At 35.4% G+C, this 23585-nt stretch overlaps 1 protein-coding gene across 3 annotated transcripts in view; it reads left to right on the plus strand.

Annotated features, from left to right (window-relative positions):
- The window catches only part of LOC111061350, an 84865-nt gene extending 63065 nt beyond the window's left edge, over positions 1–21800 (plus strand). For 2 of the 3 annotated variants that reach the window (XM_039438032.1, XM_039438031.1), the window contains exons 2-5: positions 8802–8932; positions 16340–16520; positions 17700–17897; positions 18938–21800. In XM_039438032.1, the coding sequence (XP_039293966.1) occupies positions 8802–8932; positions 16340–16520; positions 17700–17897; positions 18938–19312 (885 nt within the window). In that variant the 3' untranslated portion in view covers positions 19313–21800. Of the gene's footprint in view, positions 1–8801; positions 8933–11937; positions 12108–16339; positions 16521–17699; positions 17898–18937 lie in introns of those variants that run through there. The other variant, XM_039438033.1, reaches the window with a different exon arrangement.
- The last annotated feature ends 1785 nt before the right edge of the window (positions 21801–23585 follow it).

The raw sequence follows: 23585 nt of genomic DNA on the forward strand, positions 1-23585 counted from the left end.
AACCTGGAGGCTAATTTCCGGTTGTATTTTATTCATTATGCTATTCTGATGACAAAATCATGAAAAAACCGTTGCTCACCTTTGGTTCTAGAATAAATCAAGTTCAATATATTAAGAATTTACTCGGTCGATGCTCTGTTGTGAGGCTATCCTACTATAGCACCAGCCTAACCGAGGCTAATCTTATTAACACATTCGACGATGATACCTCCCGCCTGTGTTTATGTTTTGCAGCTAAGATAATAGCCACCCATACTCTTCACACAGAACATCTTTGACAGAGTAATTGGTAAAATAACATGCAAAAAATTTGTTACACTTTGAATTTGTTTTATTTTGAAACGAGATGTGAGCAACAATCATTTTTGGTGATTTGTCATCAGAATAGCATGCAACCGGAAATTTTCTTCCAGGTAGGTGGGCCCATATTTAACACTAAAGCATACAAGGTGTGTTTAATAATATTTTCCCTTCAAATAAAGGGTGTTCTGAAAAAAGGTGCCCATAAGTCAGGGCATGATTCCTCTCATCAAAAAAAGAAAAAAGTTCCAATTAACATAGGTTTGAAAATGCTTAGTTATAAAGTTATACAGGATGGAAGATTTCGTCTGAATTTCTGTGCCCCTACTGAAATGAAGTTCTATGGGTTTTTGTTGGCTCTCAATTGAGATGTACAATTTAGTGTATTTTATGTAAAATGAGCTGAGAAATTGAATAAAACCGTTTCCAGACCTGTAGCTACAATAATTTTTAAGATTTGTGATGAAATACGCAAAGCTTGGTCCCCAAAAACAAGTTCCTTCAAGGTTTGAAGCAGATTTAGTATGTTAGATGTACAATAAACACAGAATATTTTTTCACAGAACATGTAGAAAATTTAATTTTGAAGACATAGATGTAGAATAAGTCTATAGTAGACAAACGCAATATTGAAAAAATAATCCTTAATTACATAAGGAAAACATGAAAAATAGAGAGCTTAACAGATTTTATGGCTATTATCTAAGCTGCAAAACATCAACACAGGCGGGAAGTATCATCATCGAATGCATTTAGGTTATTATTACATAAAAAAATAGTTGAGAGAGATAACCATGTAACAATGTATGAATTATAAAATTTTTATCAGTGAAGGTTAAAATAAAATATAAGTATTTTCCTGACATGTTCCTCACTGAATAATAATAATAAATATCATTCAATACTTAATAATATATGATTATTATTATAATAAAAATATTTAATAATTAATAATAAAAATAAATAATAAAGTAATAATAAGTAATAAATTATTATTTAATAATAATAATTATTATTATTATTTCAGGAAGAAAGGTGAAAGAAAATGTCGAAACGATCTGCACAAGGACAGCCTTCACTTTTGAATTTTTTCACAAAGAATAGGAAAATTAATACTCTTGACAGTTCTTGCAATAATAGTATTCTTGATGGCAATGCTGCGTCCACATCAGGATCACCCCAGTCAACCCCTGCTACACATGAAGAGACTGATGAAGTTGACAAAAGCGCGGGAAATAGCAAATCTGTTCTACATCCTCTTGATATTGGAAAATATATAAGCTCCAATTTGGGCGAAGATTTAAAATATAACCTTTTGACATCTCCTTGGGTTCCAGAGGATACATTCCAATTTCCTGCAAGTGGAAGGAGAAATCTGCGTTTCCAAAGACAGTGGTTAACTCGTTTCCCTTGGCTTGTATATACTCAAACAGATGGTGCTTTTTGTAAATATTGTTTCTTATTCTCCAAAGAATGTGTAGGCAAAGGATCTAATCAAACATTAAAATCCCTTGTGAAAGAACCTTTCACTAAATGGAAGGATGCTTTGGAATCATTCAAAAAACACGAATTGCATAGCTACCACAAAGATGCTACACTTATTGGTAACAATTTTTTGAAAACGAAAAGTGATTCAAACTGTGATATAAGGAACATCATGGATTCAAGTAGAAGAAAGCAAGTGGAAGAAAATAGGAAAAAACTATCATCGATTGTAGAGACAATAAAATTCTGTGGCCGGCAAGAGTTAGCATTGAGGGGCAGTGATGATCATGGACCAGTATCAATCAATGATGAAGAGCCTTCTGTAAATGACGGTAATTTTCGTGCTCTTTTAAGAATGAGACTAAAGTGCGGGGATACAAATTTAATAAGCCACACAGAAAATGCAAACTTGAATGCATTGTACATCAGTCCAAAGGTTCAAAATGAAATAATCAACATTTGTGGAGAATTGATACAGAAAATAATTGTGGCAGATGTTAATAATGCTAAGGCATTTTCAATTCTTGTTGATGAAACAGCTGATATTGCTGGACAAGAGCAAGTCTCAATTTGTGTAAGGTACACTAAAGAAGAAAGGCCAAATTTTTTTATTTGCAAGGAAGATTTTTTATGTTTTGTCAAAGCCGATGAAACAACAGGAGAAGGACTAGCAAACACAATTCTCTCAACCCTAAATGACTTAGGTGTGGACACAACAAATATGATAGGACAAGGGTATGACGGAGCCGCTGCCATGAAGGGCTCATTTAAAGGAGTGCAGGCAATAATCAAAAGGACTTTCCCCAAAGCACTATATATTCACTGTAGTTCACATTCTTTGAATTTGGCTTTATGGCACTCCTGTAGCGTCCCATGTGCCAGAAACTGCATTGGAATTATAAAAGCTGTTACAAACTTTATAAAGGCATCTCCAAAGAGGACAACTCTATTGCAATCTTTTATAAAATCCAACTTTCCCAATACTAAATGGGAAACTTTAACAGCCATGTGTGAAACAAGGTGGGTGGAGAAACACAACAGTTTGATTAAGTTCAAGGAGATGTTCAAAGCCATTATTGAAACTCTAGACAGTCTTAGCGAAAGTCAGGATATTGAGACATCTTCTAAAGCATCTTCACTCTTAAAATCTATGATTTCTAGTGAATTTGTAGTGTGCCTTTGTTTATTGGCTAACACATTCTGTGCCACACTATCTGTTAGCAAATTGCTTCAGTCCCCCTATTGTGACCTTATTATGGCAGTTGACCACATTGACAATATTATTGACCACTTTGAAAACTTAAGGAGAACAATCAATCTTGAGTTCTCAAACATTTACAAAACAGCAGAATCCATGCTGAGTGATGTTGGTGAAGAGATTTCTCTGCCAAGATTAGCTTCTCGCCAACGCCATAGAAGCAATCACCCTGCTCAAGACCCTCAAACTTATTTTAGAATATCGGTGGCAATTCCGATTCTGGATGATTTAATAGATCAGCTGAGATGCAGATTTACCGCCCACAAAGAACTTCTGACAATACTTCAGTGCTTTTTACCCACCTCAGCAGCAGTAACTAAGGAAATAGACTTTGAATCATTGAAGATTTATGAAAATATGGTTGATCTGGAACTATTATCTAGTGAGTATTCACTGTGGAAATTGTTTTGGGAAAAACAAATGGAACAAGACAAGCCTTCTTCTGCCATAGAAGCATTGAGCCAATGCAATAAAGAACTTTTCCCAAACATATTCACCCTCCTGAGAATATTTGCTACCTTGCCAGTGACCACTGCAACTGCTGAGAGGAGCTTCTCTACTCTCAAGCGATTGAAGACGTTCCTGAGAAACGCATGTGGACAGGACAGACTAAGTGGACTGGCTCTCATGTCAGTTCACAGAAGCCATTACATCTCCACAGACGAAGTGATTGATGAATTTGCTAGGAAAAAGAATAGAAGAATGGATTTTGTTTTATGATTTGATTAATAATTATTGTTATTGTCTACATACACAATTCTGTGGTGCAGAATGCAATAAACGATGCTAAGTCTATTTGTATTGTCTATCTTTTTATTTTCCTATTCACCACAGACCACATAACGGGGAAAATTATATTGAAGTTATCTTTCATACATAGTTTATTTAATGCCAAAGAGAACAACAAACGGTTTTGTATGGAAGTTGTCCAAGGGGCAAGCTCATCAAAGCTTCGTTTTGTCAATAAAAACAAAATGGTCTGGAAAAGGTTTTATTGGGCCTTCCGGACTCTGCCTAGTATCACAACCCCCCCCGAAATTTTTTTCTGGGTACGGCCTTGAACAAAAGCATTTATATCGTACATCAGGACGGGATAGAGCTCACACTTCAATTACATCAAATACTGTAAAGTGAAATATCACTTAAATTAATAATATTATAATAAAATAGAATACTTTTTGTGAGACCGTAACGCCATACCGAACGAACAACGCGAAAGCTGAACCACTACACTACTAAAGTACTAAATGAAATTTCGTAGAGCCAACTATAATATTTACTTCAACTAGATATTCTACTTATGATAGAGAAGAGGAGAGGAATAATATTAGACAGGAAGTAAATCGTTAGTGCTTTTTTATTTCTGATTTCTGAAGTTTTTTCAAAGTTTGGAATGCATTTGTGTAAACAGAAACAAGTGTAGAGACATAACAACCGATCAACAACCATTCTGCCGATTATGCGAATTCTATTAAGCCAGTAAAGAGTACAGTATACAATCAATATTATGTATAATTATGCAACTGTAGGCTGTGCCTGTAGAATAAATTAGTCAAACACTTAGAACAATAAATTAGTTATAAAAACTCATATTCATCACCGTAAATGAATTCCATATTGAATTGTTTTTGGAAAAATATGATTCACAATTTCAGGTTTACAATCCCGAAAATCCCGGGATTGACGCTGGAAAATCCCGGGATTGTTAGGTATCGAAAATGGACCGGGATCCCGGGATTCGGGAACCCGGGATCCCGGGATTGACATCCCTACCTACCAATGAGATGATCAAGACTTTGAAGGTTAATATGGGTGAATAAATTAGCACCACTGGAATAATTATTAAAACATATCAATCTCAGCATTCATGGAAATAATAATCGAGTGATGTTCATTGGTTCATTAATAAAAGAGATGGAGACTGTAGTTTTTGACGATATATACCGTAATTACTGAGGACTAATTATTTTTCAATACTTCAATATATCAAAGTTCGAAGTATTAGGCTACTTCTTATTAGATGAATGAGCAATATCAACTTCGAGAAATATTAATGAATTTGCCAATCAAAATAGAAGCATGATCGAGGGTAATTTTGAAGACATGTCCAACATTGAAGGCGTAAACGTCTGGACATCAACGCATTGAATAAATGACGCATTACATCCAATTTTTTGATTGAGATGACTGATATGTAAGCGAAATTAATTACTTCATACCTCATACAAATCGTCTGCTGCCTTTAATGGAGCAGGCAAGATAACATCATCTCAGAGCAACAAAAGAAACGTCCAAACGTCGATGTTTTTGGATTCGAACCAGAGTATGCTTCGCTGATCTTAATTCGATAATGCTGGTCCGCCTTCAGTAACCTGCAACAAATAAAAAAAACATCGATCTTGAGCTTGAACTTGCAAGTTTGATCTTGAATTGGGCGTAAGTGTGTGTGGGAATAAATTGCAAAGTCATTAAGTGCGAGCCCACATTGTGAGATACATTTCACCGGTCCATTATTTTTGCGGTTATTATAAACGAATAAATTGCGCGTTGTTAATACTTTTGAGACAACAGATGGTTGTGTGTCAGTGTCGGGATGCGACTTGGAATAATTTGCATGAGACTTATTTGGAGAGAGGAGTGTGAACCGCTCCCCTAATTGAGAGCAATGAACGGAGACGTGGATCGTGGACGGAATGACAAGTTTTCCATCAGAATTTAATTTGCGTGGAGCTAGGACAGTATAAATTAGCAGAAAGGAGTTATGCTGAGTCCCGTATTGATCAAGCTATATTTAATTATGTTAGTCAATTTATCACATCTATCTAATTAGTTTGTATTATATTCTATTTGTATTGTGCATACTGCTCAAAAAGTTGTGATTCTTCCAGTCAGAGAAATCATTCTAGATCTAGAAAGAATACAGATATTATATTCAAAGAGAAAAAAGTTATATTCAAACAAACTATTACAATTCTTATTAGCTGAGGAAAAGAACGTTTCCAGGATAGGTAATAGAAAGAGTAACGATCAAAAAACTGAGAAATAATAAGTTGATACAGAGAAAATTTAAATTGAAACATAGATTATTTCCTTATAGAAATACAATATACATTTTTTATAAACTTGTTAATCATGTAGCTAACAATTTTAGCACAATAAATGATTCTAGATAGTTAAAAAGACACATTCAATTGCAAGGAAGGCCCGAGAATGCCAATATACAACCTGCCTGCTACTTTATTTTACGACTTTTCTTCCTTTCTTTTTGATAATTCTATTGCTTCAACCTTCTTGTTGAAAGGTCTATTGGTTTCAGGCAATCAATTTGAAAAAAGGTTTATTCTATTTTCACAGCTGGTTACGGAATAGCAGTTACTTGCATAAAACAATACAATTTATCACTTTCTCATGATACCTAAGAAATTTTATTGAACATTTCCCATTTCCTGGGTCTACAAACACATATAGATGTAATAGAAACTGCAAGAGAACATTTTCGTTCACGTTGAAAGGGTTTGCATGTTGCAATCTACTTTGGATTTATGATTATTGGTTTAGCGGGACTATGGGAGATGTTGGACAAGGCAACAGATGGAATTATCGAAGCTAACAATAAATTTGTCTACTTGCGTGCAGAGGTACTGACAGGTGATGAAAAAATAAAACGATCAATTTATATTTTGCACATTGGATATATTATTTCATCTGCAATAATTGTTTATTGCTATTGTTTGATGTTATAGATTGATAGGAACCTTGACTTTTTTCACATCTTCAATCTGATACCTTGCTTTCTTTCGAGGTCCTTCTTTACTTTGCTTTACACGCTACTTAGTTACAATTTTGTGGTGGTACTGAACCTACGGTATCTGAAACCTACCTAGAATATAGGCTCATTTATCTCTCTCTAATAATCTCTCATTTTTTCCGGAGAATAGACATTGATATGTTCAAAGCTCCAACAATTTATGTAGATACTACAATACAATAATCTTATAGTAATTCTTTATTCAACTTTTTTCTAATAAATTTTTAAATAGGGCTACTTGAATTGTTTGATTTTTATAAAAATAACTAGTAGGCCTATCCTTTTTAAACTTTTTCACTTAAAACATTACTAGTTTCAGCACTCATGTCATTTGCATGCAATAAAGTACATAGATCGATCAGTTTGAGAATATATTTTTGTTATCCTCAGTTATTACCTATTTATTTCTCTTTTATTATTATTTTTTATCTTTTCTATTCCATCTATATCTGTCTGCTTGGGAAATCAAATAATTTTTATGTAATGTATTCATGAATTTTTATTCATTTATCAATCAACAACGTTCATAAATAATATTTATTGAATTGGCTCAGAAGCAGGTGTAAACAAGAATTGAATTGATTCATATTCATATCATTTCTTCAATTTCTCTTCTTCTTTATCTTTTTTAGAATTGGATAAGCGTTTATTTCATTTCTTCTTCTTCTTCTTCTTCTTCTTCTCTTCTTCTTCTTCTTCTTCTTTTTCTTCTTCTTCTTCTTCTTCTTCTTCTTCTTCTTCTTATTCTTCTTCTTCTTCTTCTTTATCACCTCTCTTACTCTTCTCCTTATTTCATTCTCTCCTCTCTTTTTTCATAACATTATCTTCATTATCTACTTATAATTATCTCAATTTATATTATCTAATTCAATTCCATTTTAACTCCCAACAGTTAACTGTTTTTAATTGTAATACTTATATTTTGTTTATTTGAATACTGTTGTATCTTCTTTATTTGTTTTGTATTATACTGTTGTTTAGAGCAACGGGTCTATCGAGACCTAGCACGTCATAATAAAAATCAATCAATCACAAATCCCCTGTTTATACGAGTATAAATAATGAAAAATACAGATAATTGAAATACCTGCGGAAAATTACTATGAAATTCCAAACACTAAACTGCATAAGATAATTTAATGTGTTGCTGTTCCTTCGTCATTGTCTATAAATTTATGGAGATATTGTCTGCATATCATAAATCATGAGGCGTGCTGATACCGTGAATGTAGCAGGCTGAAATATATGAGAGGAAGTCAGGAGATAAAATATGGTGCTCTACACTTATTATTACATACCATGCATACTGCCATCGTCGCTCTTCATAATTAATTTTTCCAGACGTTCAAATATGTTTGAATTCTGAAGAAATTCAACAACTGTGAGGCACAAATAAAGTAACTCAACTTAAATAAAGAAAGCAATGATGATTACTTTGCTATTGGATTTTGAGGAGAATGTTAAAGTTTGTGTTACTAGTTTCATTGTTCATTATTTTCTTATTTCTCTCCACCATTCATAACCATCTCCACCATTCTCTCCATCGTTGATAAAAAACGGCATATCTGTGTACATAAAGTATATATGATTCTATTATCGTTGATGTACATTGTTCTTTATGATTGACTATTACTAATAATGCACTACATTACCCAGTAAATTAATTAATGATTTGTAACAGAGTTTTACAGCTGTAGAGCTTCAATTATTGCAAACTTCTTTCTTTTAGTTCTCTTCACAATATTCCAAACATTATTCTCAACATTTATGCATTTGGATTTATGCTCAATTTGCTGCTCTCCTGATAAAAATATAGTCAGTTATATCCTATACATATGACATGGATGTATGTATATATCATTTGATTTCATTGATGAAAATAAATATAACTAAATTATTTGTCAAGAAAAATTTACTCTCATTGATAGAAAAATTTATTCTGTGTTACAGATGACAGTGCTAAGCGTGAGCAGTGCTAAGATCGGAGGCTGGGACACTTCGCCCAACACCCAGTACCACATACAAACAGACGAAGGTCCGGAGCGATACTTCAAGTATCAGACGATAAGTGGTCAATACAGGTAAAGTGTACACAAATAATGTTAATCGTTGAAAAACTCCTTCTTCTAATTTCAGTTTCTTATATCTAATTTCTTCACAGAGGGATAGATAGATTTTAATCGATTCAATTCACAGCAAAATCCGTCTTTTCATCATCAAATTGCGTTGAATACGAAATTACTTCTCATTTCCCCTCCACAAAAAGGTAAAGGCCAAAAAATGATGCCATATCAAGAATTTAATTGGTTTTTACAGTCTGACTTCAATAAAGGTGTTTCAATTATTTATAGAGAACAATGACATAAATCACAGAAAAATAAAAAAGTGTTATGTTTTAAAATGATGAAAATTGTATGCTGAATTTACAACCACCATTGGCTGATAAGTACAAGTACACATACAGGAGAATTAACTCTGAAAATCTCCCACTCCTTGCCTCTGTTTTACAAAGGATCAACTGGGAATATTTGGATACTTTTGGCAATCCAAAATCTGCTTTTGATTAGTTTTTCGGTGTCTTCAACTTGCAGTTTATCATCTTCTTCCCTTCCAAACTCAAGAGATCTTCTGAATTCACAAGTGTTAAGCTTTTATCTGTGGATGCCAAGCAGTGGTACACGGCTGTTCTAAGCAACTTCAGTATGCTGGTGTTGGTTGCCAACAACCTCTACAAGACTGCTGATGCCGGCGGAGTATAGGATGACTCTTACTCTGTCTATCTTAGGCTCAAGAGGATCTATCGACAGTAGGTGGTGAGGGCTAGGAGATGCTGCAATGGGAATTTGATAAGACAGGCCCCAAATCCTTGTAAAGCTGCATGGAATATAATCAACAGTGCAAGCAAGTAATAGCCTGTTAGGGCAAAGAGTGCTAGTCCAGATGACTTCAATAACTTTTTTGTGCAGTCAGTCAAGTTGATAGCTGATAATTTTCCTGGATCTCCTGCTCTTGCTGTCAATAGGGTGCCCCAGTGTGTGAACAGGCTGGATGGAAAAAAGTTACCACCCAGGAACTTATCAATATAGTCGATGGATTTAAGAATTCTTCCAGTCCAGACATAATTATTTGGTATGTCCCCATCAATCCTGAAGTCTGTGATTGGAAGTATTGCAGATCCATTGTGTTCCTTGATCAACCGCTGTATGGAGATTGGAATCTTCCCTGACCTGCTCAAATCTTCAAAAAAGGTGACCCAGAGGAATTAAGTAACTACAGGGCCATATCAATCATTCCAGTGTTTGGAGCTGTAATTTTTGAAGCTGTGATGTACAATCAACTCAGTGCCTACTTTGAGGAAAATTCTATCTTTTCACCTCAGCAGTTTGGTTCCCGTCGGGGCAGATCTACCACAGATGCTGTTTGCAGCTTGGTTGAAACCATGCTGGGAGCGATGGAGGATCATCACTCTGTGGCATCGACTCTGTGCGACCTGACAAAGGCTTTTGATTGTGTCTCTCTCTGCTTATTGCTGGAGAAACTTGAAAGATACGAATTCTGTGATGTGGCCCTCAGTACACTGAAGAATTACTTGGATTGTCGGAACCAGGTGGTGTCCATTGGTGGTGCTGTGTCTGATGCTGCAGTGTGCCTCAGGGTTCCATCCTTGGGCCTCTTCTGTTCCTGATTTTTATCAACGACCTCATGCTGGAAGGGAATGCCATCCTTTTTGCAGACGACACAACTCTGGTTGCCAGGAAAAGTAATGTTGATGCAGCAATCCAGGAGTCTGCCAAGCTGTTGGAGGCTGTCAGTGTTTGGTTTCAAGTGAACAGCCTGTCAATGAATGAGAGGAAGATTCAGCATCTGCTCTGCACTCTGCAGCGGAATCCCCCAACCTTTGGGGATTGTAATGTGAAGCTGCTTGGGTTCATGATGGATGCCACACTAACATGAGAGTCACTTATTGACATATGTAATAGACTGTCAAGAGTAACCTATCTAATGCATATGCTGAATGTTTCCCAGTAGTACCTTGTAACAGCATACCACGGCCTCTTCCACAGCCATATCAACTATGGTATAGTGCAGTGGGGTCATGCAGGTGGCTGCAGAAGGATTTTGCTCCTACAGAAAAAGGTTCTCCAGATCATCACTGCTTCTCATCGCCTTGAACATTGTGCTTCAATCTTCAGGAGACTGAAGATTATGACAGTACAGTCAGTATCTGTTCAGCTCCCTGTCACTGTTGAGAAGAGGACAGCACACCTATCTTCAAAAAGGACAGGTGCACGATCACAATACAAGACAATGGGCTGACATTGGTCTACCTCATGTAAGACTCACACGGTCACATAGTAGTTTTCCTGTCAGTGCACTAAAAATATTCAACAGGATGCCAGTGAGTCTCCGAGTGCAGGAAGTGAAGATATTTGAGAGGGTGCTTCGGACAAAGCTTGTGAACCTGCCGCTTTACCCCCTGAATGAGGAGGCAATACAGAGTTTTTTAAGTTCACTTCAACTGCCACCCATCTCGATCTTGTGTTTTAAAGTTCAATCTATCCAGCAAGTGCTGGTCATGGATGGAGAAAACTGAATATGTGACCAACGTTTTCACATCTCCTACAAATTGTTTCTTTGTGACGGCAACTAAGTGGTGAGCCACAGCGATAGCATTTTCCTTTTAGTTTTTCAAATGTTAATGTTCGTGATTTAGAGCTACCAGTTTAATTTTGCATTGTAAAATCATTTTTAGTATTATTCCTATAACGATTATTTCCATTGTTAATCTGATTCACTCTATTTTCATCAATAGAGTTCATGTATGTTTTTTTGAATGAATCTGCATGTGCTTTAGCGGTTTCAAAAATACGTGCTTGAGCTACAGTTTTTTTCAGGCTCATATTTCCTAATTGGATTTTTTTTTAATTTCTGTCGAATCTAACCCCGAAACATCTCTTATGTGTTCGTTTCTATTCTCCTCGGAAAAAATGACATCGCATACCTATAAATATGATATGGATGTATGTATATATCATTTGATTTCATTGATGAAAATAAATATAACTAAATTATTTGTCAAGAAAAATTTACTCTCATTGATAGAAAAATTTATTCTGTGTTACAGATGACAGTGCTAAGCGTGAGCAGTGCTAAGATCGGAGGCTGGGACACTTCGCCCAACACCCAGTACCACATACAAACAGACGAAGGTCCGGAGCGATACTTCAAGTATCAGACGATAAGTGGTCAATACAGGTAAAGTGAACACAAATAATGTTAATCGTTGAAAAACTCCTACTTCTAATTTCAGTTTCTTATATCTAATTTCTTCACAGAGGGATAGATAGATTTTAATCAATTCAATTCACAGCAAAATCCGTCTTTTCATCATCAAATTGCGTTGAATACGAAATGACTTCTCATTTCCCCTCCACAAAAAGGTAAAGGCCAAAAATGATGAAATATCAAGAATTTAATTGGTTTTTACAGTCTGACTTCAATAAAGGTGTTTCAATTATTTATAGAGAACAATGACATAAATCACAGAAAAATAAAAAAGTGTTATGTTTTAAAATGATGAAAATTGTATGCTGAATTTACAACCAGCATTGGCTGATAAGTACAAGTACACATACAGGAGAATTAACTCTGAAAATCTCCCACTCCTTGCCTCTGTTTTACAAAGGATCAACTGGGAATATTTGGATACTTTTGGCAATCCAAAATCTGCTTTTGATTAGTTTTTCGGTGTCTTCAACTTGCAGTTTATCATCTTCTTCCCTTCCAAACTCAAGAGATCTTCTGAATTCACAAGTGTTAAGCTTTTATCTGTGGATGCCAAGCAGTGGTACACGGCTGTTCTAAGCAACTTCAGTATGCTGGTGTTGGTTGCCAACAACCTCTACAAGACTGCTGATGCCGGCGGAGTATAGGATGACTCTTACTCTGTCTATCTTAGGCTCAAGAGGATCTATCGACAGTAGGTGGTGAGGGCTAGGAGATGCTGCAATGGGAATTTGATAAGACAGGCCCCAAATCCTTGTAAAGCTGCATGGAATATAATCAACAGTGCAAGCAAGTAATAGCCTGTTAGGGCAAAGAGTGCTAGTCCAGATGACTTCAATAACTTTTTTGTGCAGTCAGTCAAGTTGATAGCTGATAATTTTCCTGGATCTCCTGCTCTTGCTGTCAATAGGGTGCCCCAGTGTGTGAACAGGCTGGATGGAAAAAAGTTACCACCCAGGAACTTATCAATATAGTCAATGGATTTAAGAATTCTTCCAGTCCAGACATAATTATTTGGTATGTCCCCATCAATCCTGAAGTCTGTGATTGGAAGTATTGCAGATCCATTGTGTTCCTTGATCAACCGCTGTATGGAGATTGGAATCTTCCCTGACCTGCTCAAATCTTCAAAAAAGGTGACCCAGAGGAATTAAGTAACTACAGGGCCATATCAATCATTCCAGTGTTTGGAGCTGTAATTTTTGAAGCTGTGATGTACAATCAACTCAGTGCCTACTTTGAGGAAAATTCTCTCTTTTCACCTCAGCAGTTTGGTTCCCGTCGGGGCAGATCTACCACAGATGCTGTTTGCAGCTTGGTTGAAACCATGCTGGGAGCGATGGAGGATCATCACTCTGTGGCATCGACTCTGTGCGACCTGACAAAGGCTTGATTGTGTCTCTCTCTGCTTATTGCTGGAGAAACTTGAAATATATGAATTCTGTGATGTGGCCCTCAGTACACTGAAGAATTACTTGGATTGTCGGAAGCAGGTGGTGTCCATTGGTGGTGCTGTGTCTGATGCTCAGGATGTGTGCTGCAGCGTGCCTCAGGGTTCCATCCTCGGGCCTCTCCTGTTCCTGATTTTTATCAACGACCTCATGCTGGAAGGGAATGCCATCCTTTTTGCAGATGACACAACTCTGGTTGCCAGGAAAAGTAATGTTGATGCAGCAATCCAGGAGTCTGCCCAGCTGTTGGAGGCAGTCAGTGTTTGGTTTCAAGTGAACAGCCTGTCAATGAATGAGAGGAAGATTCAGCATCTGCTCTGCACTCTGCAGCGGAATCCCCCAACCTTTGGGGATTGTAATGTGAAGCTGCTTGGGTTCATGATGGATGCCACACTAACATGAGAGTCACTTATTGACATATGTAATAGACTGTCAAGAGTAACCTATCTAATGCATATGCTGAGAAGTCATGTTTCCCAGTAGTACCTTGTAACAGCATACCACGGCCTCTTCCACAGCCATATCAACTATGGTATTGTGCAGTGGGGTCATGCAGGTGGCTGCAGAAGGATTTTGCTCCTACAGAAAAAGGTTCTCCAGATCATCACTGCTTCTCATCGCCTTGAACATTGTGCTTCAATCTTCAGGAGACTGAAGATTATGACAGTACAGTCAGTATCTGTTCAGCTCCCTGTCACTGTTGAGAAGAGGACAGCACACCTATCTTCAAAAAGGACAGGTGCACGATCACAATACAAGACAATGGGCTGACATTGGTCTACCTCATGTAAGACTCACACGGTCACATAGTAGTTTTCCTGTCAGTGCACTAAAAATATTCAACAGGATGCCAGTGAGTCTCCGAGTGCAGGAAGTGAAGATATTTGAGAGGGTGCTTCGGACAAAGCTTGTGAACCTGCCGCTTTACCCCCTGAATGAGGAGGCAATACAGAGTTTTTTAAGTTCACTTCAACTGCCACCCATCTCGATCTTGTGTTTTAAAGTTCAATCTATCCAGCAAGTGCTGGTCATGGATGGAGAAAACTGAATATGTGACCAACGTTTTCACATCTCCTACAAATTGTTTCTTTGTGACGGCAACTAAATGGTGAGCAACTAAGTGGTGAGCCACAGCGATAGCATTTTCCTTTTAGTTTTTCAAATGTTAATGTTCGTGATTTAGAGCTACCAGTTTAATTTTGCATTGTAAAATCATTTTTAGTATTATTCCTATAACGATTATTTCCATTGTTAATCTGATTCACTCTATTTTCATCAATAGAGCTCATGTATGTTTTTTTGAATGAATCTGCATGTGCTTTAGCGGTTTCAAAAATACGTGCTTGAGCTACAGTTTTTTCAGGCTCATATTTCCTAATTGGATTTTTTTTTTAATTTCTGTCGAATCTAACCCCGAAACATCTCTTATGTGTTCGTTTCTATTCTCCTCGGAAAAAATGACATCGCATACCTATAAATATGATAATGAATTGAACGCAATTAGCAATTGATCATTTAATAGCCCGAAAATTATTTTGAAATTAATGGAAGGAGTGTTTAATCAATTTAACTACCGTACACAAAACATTGCCAGTACTTATGCCCATCCCATGAATATAATATGCCGGCTTCTTTAAAAAAGAGTTAGCCTATATGGTAATGGGAAGCATAGTCTCCTATTCTTGCAATGCATAATTATAAAATATAGATTTGAAAACCAAAATCAACCTAATTATATCAATAAGAATATCATAATGGCATTACATTGGAGACTCGATATAGTACGCTACACCTCAAGGGACCGCTCAAAAAATGTACTATTACGAGATCTGAACTAGATTGGGTTGCACTATATCGAGGTTGAAAGCTATATGGACGTTTCAAGGGACTACAGACAAATTGCACTATAACAAGGGGTGTACAGACTATAACAAGGTTCCACTGTATGAGCATAGACAGTACCGGTAGTCTTTGCGCTGAGAATTGATCTATGGTACGCCTACTTAGATAACGAAAAGAAGTAAGTCTGAGGACACCCATATTTTAAAAATGAGATTTGCAGGATTTATTAGACATGAATTATTTTACTGCCCTCATAGCATTTCTCTGAAGCCTGAACACTCCTTCCAAATTCTGGTAGCATCCACCTCACAAATAATAGCGTAACTAATAGTCTACGTGATATTTTCATGGCACAATACAGAGGAATATGATTTATGAGTGAAAGGTGAACAATTCTTTCTACATCGCATGAACTATTCTTAAAAATGTTCATTCTTGAACAATAAAGGTATTCAATGATACCATAGAGAAAAGATAGGTAGCATAAGAATATATCCCATGGTATAGAGCTTTTAAGTTCCGAATTTCAATGTTAACTCAAGCCGAAAGTCCAAGCAGTTATTTCTCGTGAAGCTATATGTGTCTCTGGTATTCTCTCATACTTTGCCGTTCTTACACTCTCATCCAGCTAAAAAAGTGATAATAGACAGTAATCGACAGTAATCGGCTTGAAGTTTGTAACATAAACGACCTATGCCATGGGATATCTTCTTATGCTATATTTACTCTATGCTGGTAGGTACTCAGGTACCAGGTACTCGAGAATAGAGGTGATCAATATCATGTAAGCTACCTCAGTTTGCCAATTATTACCAATTCTTAATTGATACTACATTACCCAGTATTCCCAATCCTACTCCTATGCATGTATTAATCTCAATATTATTGATTGTGCTAACAAATCAATAGGAAGGAGAAACGACTGCAGGATGGAACAGTGGTGGGGACGTATGGCTGGGTGGATCCCAACGGATTCCTACGCCTAAGGGACTACATAGCCGACGACAAGGGCTACCGGATAGTGCGCACCAAGATGGTGCATGTCGGCCTAGATGCACCAATCGGCAACGCTGTCAATGCTGCCAAAAATGTCAGTACCAAATCTCGAATGAATTATCACTTCACAAAAATCTCGGTAGAATTTTAATGTCGGTATGTAATAATTGTGGATAAAACCTTATCAATACACGAGTGTTAATTCCTGTTTTGCAATAACACATTGTGATAGGCCTATAGCGCTACTTAATCATATTGAATAAAAATAACTTCTTCCTCTTATTTAATTGTACTTATTGATTAGTATGAATAGGACGTTTTTGAGCAATAATTTGTAACTCACTTTGCAATGTGCATAGTTCCCAGGTATGATAAGAGGCCCTACATTCAATGAAACTTATTAATATCCCATTTCTACATTGAGATGATACCGGTATATGTACATGTTCGTCTATCCTTCTACTGGAGTAGCAACTGTGTACATCTCAAAAAACCAATAATATTCAATTAAATTTCAAAATATATGACCACACTTTTAGTTATAGCTCTCCCCGTCTGTGATTATCGCTGGAGATGCAATTTGGATTTCTCTCCCGTATTTTTCATAATCTATATAGTTTAACGTAATTTTAAAAGTTCTCTAATGCCAAGTTTGAAAAAGATTGTCTAACATGGAGGCATGAGAGTTACTTGAAGAATTTGTTTAGGCCTATGTCTGAGTCCGTGTATTTTCAACAGCGATTCTTCTATTGTTTACAAAAATTGTAAATGGAATGAATAAATGAATTAAATTCTCTAAAAATGTTACAACATAGTATGAAAAAGCAACTATAATGAAAAACAACGGTACCTTTCCAAGTATCGTGGTCGATATATTTTCATCAGCGATACCATAAAGAAGAGATAGCATCTTATGCTATCTTTTCTGATGGCGTTACATGATTTATGTATGATTTATCATTCTACATTTAGAGTGGATTTAAAGTTTTATACCTATCTAGATTACCTACTTGTGATACTAAGTAGATTTAATTCATAATGAATGAAATTTTAAATTTTATTTTTTGAAAACTCACTGCATTTAAACCGTCCATATTTTGATTAGCGATACTTGAATATTATTTTTCAACATTCAGTTTGGATTAAAATGTTTATGCCTATATTCCTATAGATTGTTCAAGTTGAATTTAGTTCCTAAAGAATACGTTTAAAATGGTGAATTTTGTGCATAATAAGGAAGTTCACAATCAAATAACTGTGAAATGCATTTCAGGTGCCAAGCCAGGGTGGAGTGGGAGTAGAGAACGCGAAAATCTACACCCGTCCAACGGTGGCAGCTCAACCCGTTTCTCCCGTTGTGGTCTCCACGACACCGCGGCCGATCGCTCTCAGGGAGTACCTCCAGTCCGTCACACCGGCACCTGCGCCCTCACCGCCCCCCGCGCCTATATCGCTCAGCAATTACCTCAAGGTAATTAACATTTTCAACAGAATGTCCCAGAGAACGCATAACTCAATCCCTTCACAAATGAATAAAACTATATAACTGACATGACTTTTGTAGCTAGTATTAAACAATTCGCTCGATATTTCAGGAGTAACAGGTGGAAGTGATTCCAAACAGCTTCAAATAATATCAATAATTACAATAGAATCCTTCTACTCTTCGACAAATAAATACAATCAGAGTAGAACTCCGATCATCCGAATCGCTTTTAGAAGAGAGTAGGCCGAATTTACAAAAATTTCAGATATGTCCAAAAAGCAGCATTAACTTTCAGGAAAGTTAAATTTATAAGGTAATATATTTAAACGGTTATAAATAGAATGAATAATACTATAATATGTGTAATGCAGCTTTTCCCAAATTTTCCTTTTTCATGACGTAAATACTCCAATCATACGAATATTTTTAAACGAATGTAGTAAATATAATAAATAATACGAATATAGATTAACCGAATGGGGTTTGGTCTCAATTAATTCGGATAATTGGAATTCCACAATTATCCGAATATTTGATTAACTAAATGGAGTCCAGTCCCAATATTTGATTCAGATAATTGGAGTTCCACTGTATATAAGCTACTCACATAACTTTCAAAGCTGAAACCTAAACTCAAACCCAAACTGATTTTTTTATTTTGTTTTCTATTCTTCCTTTTATTATTTTCTATTTTGTTTATACATTTGTTTAAACAATTTTTTTGTATATTTGCTTCTGTGCTAATTTTGCGTAAGTTAGCCTTTGTGGTACTTTTCTGTAAGTTGTATAATTCTGAATGATTGAATAAATAAATTTAATTTGAATCAAGTTAAGCGTATGATAATGTTATATTTCTCCTACTCCCACTGGCGAACAAGAGACATCTTCTGCCAGTAGTTTTTCACTTACCGGCTACTGTTAAATTTTAGCTGTATTGTCTTGTCATGCTGTACTTTATTTTGATTTTTGTATGTGTATGTATGTGTGTGAAATAAATTTGAATTTGAATTTGCTGGATGTTTCAGGAGCAACAGGTGGAAGTGAGTCCAAACGCCTACACGCCAACCACACCGGGGCCGGACTACATCCGTCCGCAGACGTTCCGGCCACACTACAGCTACACTACACCCCCCACTGCCAACTCGATAGACGGCGACGACCGTCGCTACCCCTACGATGGCATTGCCTTCACCAACAATGGCTTCCGCTACTATCTGCCGCGACACTATCACGAGGAGGAGGGCCTCGGCGACAAGCGGGCGGGTAGCTTCGGATACATCGACCCGTTCGGCATCCGGAGGGTGGTCTACTACAACACGGCGCCCAACACTGGCTTTGTGCACCGCAAGAACAACCGATATGTCGGATTCAACGCCACGCCCTACGATCCTAGGTTTTGAGCGCATCGTCTACCGATTGAAGGACACTGTTTTGTCAAACCAAATCTAATGCCGCATCTACATGTTGGCCCAACGAAGGATATGGTTTAAACTTGCACAGTACAAGTGCTCCTTAATTGCAGATTTATATTATTGATCCTGTTGGTGCAGCCCGGCTTCAGTGTTTTACTGAGAAAACTATTTATCAGAGTTATTCAAAATGATGGACCATTTTCAATTTTTATGAAACGTTTGCCATGCATAAGCACATAAGAGATTCGTAATTTATTTAGGAAGCTGTGAAACTTTCTCTTTGTGGGTTTTTCATTCGCGTTTTTCATTTTGTACCTACCTTGTACTTTTTGAAATGAGTCCATCATTTTATCAATAATCCTGTAAAATGTGAGGGTTCGAGTGTCAAGAACTGGGTACTCAAGATTGTCCGTGGATTGGTGACCGGCAGCTGTAACTTTTCGTAATTTACTTTACAGTATTATATTAGTTAAGGATGTTCTGGAACATAATTATGAAAAAAGTGTGTCAACCAGGGTCACGTGATTTGGCTCAAACGACGAAATTCAATTGCAAATTAAATTCATTTCGAGATGTAAGGGTCTGTGAGGCTCGTCCCACTAATTAAAGCCATAATTATATACTATTATACGGAATAATCCATTTTTTATTTTAGAAAAATGCATTATCGAAGAGTTCATTGAACGAACCGATTAAACGAACGAAAGACCGCTTAATAATTTAAAACGGTGAATAATTAAGGGATTTTAACAAGATTCTAAATAGAATCGATTCACTCTATTTATTTCCTAGAGGCAATATCCATCATTGGAAATGGTTGTAATGGTTGTACAATAAGGTGAGCTGTGAAATCTATTGGAACTTATGAATGGGCTATGAGAATTTTAAATTCAAGAAATTACAAATGTTTCATAACTAATCAGTTACTTATATAAATATTAGCTTATACAATCAACATTATTTATTTTTGGTGCTTTTTTTCCAACAGCTCTAAAGTGGAAAAACCACTCTTCAAACATAGAATATGAAGGGTTATCACGGTTATCAAGCATGGCACCATAGGATTATTAATTCTGAGATATAACGGCATCTAATTTATTTCAACTGCAGTTCTGTATTGAAATTCAAAAAAGGCAATAACCTCATTAAATTATTACAGTATTACGATAATAGATTTCACGGTTCTTGTACAAACCAGTAGCCGCTAAAGATAATAATTGTAAATAGTGATAGTAATTTAAATGTATTAATTTATTAATTACCATTAACCTTCCTAAATATTATTAAGTAGAGTAAGGAATTTACTTATGAAAAATATCATCAGTATTGAATCAATACTTAAAACTTATCATAGTGATTAGGTAGTAAGAGCGAATATTAATTTTAGTCTGGGAAATAATGATGATCGTATTATTTTAATTATGAATGATATTTGAAACAACCTATCTGATGAATGATACGCTACCTATTTTATTTAAAGAAAACAATCCCCAATAATTTCAAAGAAGAGAAAAATTATTTATTTTCAAGAGATTCCAAAAAATATTGAATAATAGACAACTACTGTTTCCAGCAGTCATAATCTGTTCAGTGTGATATTTGTTATTACATACGGATATTTGTATTCCGATAACTACTATATAAATAATAGGACATTTCCTAGACTTTGTTTTCATAGAATGCCTAGGCGGAAGTATAACCGTGTTTGGAATAAATTCCATTAATATAAAGTTATGTCTAATATTTGAATAACTGTTGATAATATTATTTATAGCCTAGGCCTACTTGGTAGATAAGATGCTCATGAGCTTAATTTAAAAGTGATGGAAGTGCCATTTTGATCTTGTAAATCATTTTTCATTTGATAATGCTACAAAAGCAATTCTAACTACAAAAGCAATAGTGAACAAGTCATTATTTTCTAAAATTAATTAACAAAATTCTAGAGTGATTTATTCTTGAGAAAAATAAAGGCATGTACAGACATTATAGATGTTTGTATAGATTTTGAAAAATATACTTCTTGATAGTGAGTAAGAGATATCTAGTTGATGTTATCTGTTACAAGAATAGTTTTCATAATCTTTCAAATTAAATATACCACAAAAATGTTTGAAAGTACAATAATAATTTCAGAAATCGTAAATATTACTATTCATTTTTTTCAAATGCCTATCAATTTAGTCAAATTAGTCATGATTTATATTACTATTTATTGCGGCAATAATTGAAAATAACAGTAACGTTTCAATACGAGAATGACGTATTTTAAAATAAGTAGTTTACAAGTGATTTTGTTTCTCTTCAACTATCGAATTGTTTTTACAAGAAAAGCATTCATACTAATGAAAACTGGTTTCAAAGTCAACTCAACGGTTGAATGGTTTACATTAGAATAGCAAATAGAAGACTAGCTGCTCAAAATGTAGTAATATTTGTAGTGATCAGAATCAATAAATAATTGTTCTAAGAGTGACTTACGAATTTTTTTCATTCCTGGTATCTCGGTAATCGATGAGTAGAAAATATTTCATGAATTAGATTCTGAGATATTTTTACGCTAAGCAAATAGATCCATCAAATTCCAATCATATATAAAATTGGAATACAGTTGAAAAGCTGCTGTAAAACGTTAAAGACTGGAATATGAAAGAAAATGGAAACAACTTATTAAAATGAGGATAAATAAATGATCCTGAATTATTTACCTTGAAAATTTGACGTTCATTCTTAACTTGGTCTCTTTATGCCAATATGGTTTATTCAGGATAGAAGTTAATCATCCTCCCTTGTTTCTTAGTAGAATCCTATGAAAGGAAGATTATCCTCTTGATAATGTGTCAACTGAAATATAAAAATAATTTAATTCTATCAACAGAATCGGGTTGAAAGGTCATATTTACACCATTATTATATTGAATAAGGAATTATAATTTTACAGTCATAATGATGATAATATCCTTTTGAAGTACCGGTACAGTAAGTATTGAGTCATTTACCAAGTTGAACCAATTATGAGAGTGAACATAAACAACGATTCACATTTTCAATACCTTCAGATACTGAGCTATTAGCCCCAATTAGTGAAGTCAAAAAATAATATTACTCTTTGTAATAACGCGACTGGGCAGTACATGAGAAATTTTCAATGGTTGCGCACCTGTTGAGTTTGTATTATTCAGCCAAAAATAGCCATCAATTATTGTATTGTTGGTGAGCTTGATCTAATATTGGGTAAACCTATTTAGTCTCTCATAATGATCAACATTATGCATTGACACAATTCTACGTTCTTTAGATTGGTTTGCTTCTTGCAATTATGAAAATACAATACTGTAATTTGATGCAAGAATATCTAGCCTATCTCTCTCAAATTTGGATTCAGTAAAAATTAATAACTTTTGAAAATGACTATTTTTCTCCTATAAAAGCGACAACATCGGTTCTAGTAAAACTCATAATATCTTTCTTGGTGTGTGAGTACGGCAATACTTCTTTATTATTAGCGCCTGGGCTTAATTTTTTCAATAGAGGCCTACTAGTTATAAACAGGAGTTTGATACGTAAAACGTATATGGAGTTTTGATACTCCTTTTATAATATTACAAGCCCAGATACAGGAACATAGTATGCAACTTATTGTATTGATACTCCTTTTAGGAGCAATAATCATTTTTAGAGAATCAATAATTATACTACTGGTACTCTCTATGTTGATCAATAAATTGAGTTACTACTTAGAAAAGTGTCAAAATTATACAAACAACATTCAAACTATAAAATGCTATGAAATCACACTGTAAAAAGCTTCAACTTGCAGCCTGAGAGCATGTTGACTATTTACAGCGATATAGAATCATTATAATTGAATGCATTAGAAATATTGTGTCCTATAATAAGCCTAACCAAATTTGGAGTAAACACAATTTGCCCTCGATCTGATGGAATTTCAAAGACTTGAGTTTTTGAACACATATTTACATCCACTGAAGATATCATCTTGAACTGTACAATATCAATAGATTTCTCATTCATTTCTCAGGCTATTAATCTTGATTTCAGGAATAAATTTACCAATATCATTGAAGGTTGTACATTATTCACACTTGATAATAAAAGAGGCTGTAGACTTACAAAGAGGAAACAATGTACCAGCCATTCAATATTTTGAAAATATTGATGAGTTTCATGTGCATCCATCCACCAAAGTTCTGTACAACATCAGAATGGAAATTAAGCATGTATAACAGCCTCACAGGAT

Source organism: Nilaparvata lugens, chromosome 11 (assembly GCF_014356525.2).
Source record: "Nilaparvata lugens isolate BPH chromosome 11, ASM1435652v1, whole genome shotgun sequence".
Lineage (NCBI taxonomy): Eukaryota > Metazoa > Arthropoda > Insecta > Hemiptera > Delphacidae > Nilaparvata > Nilaparvata lugens.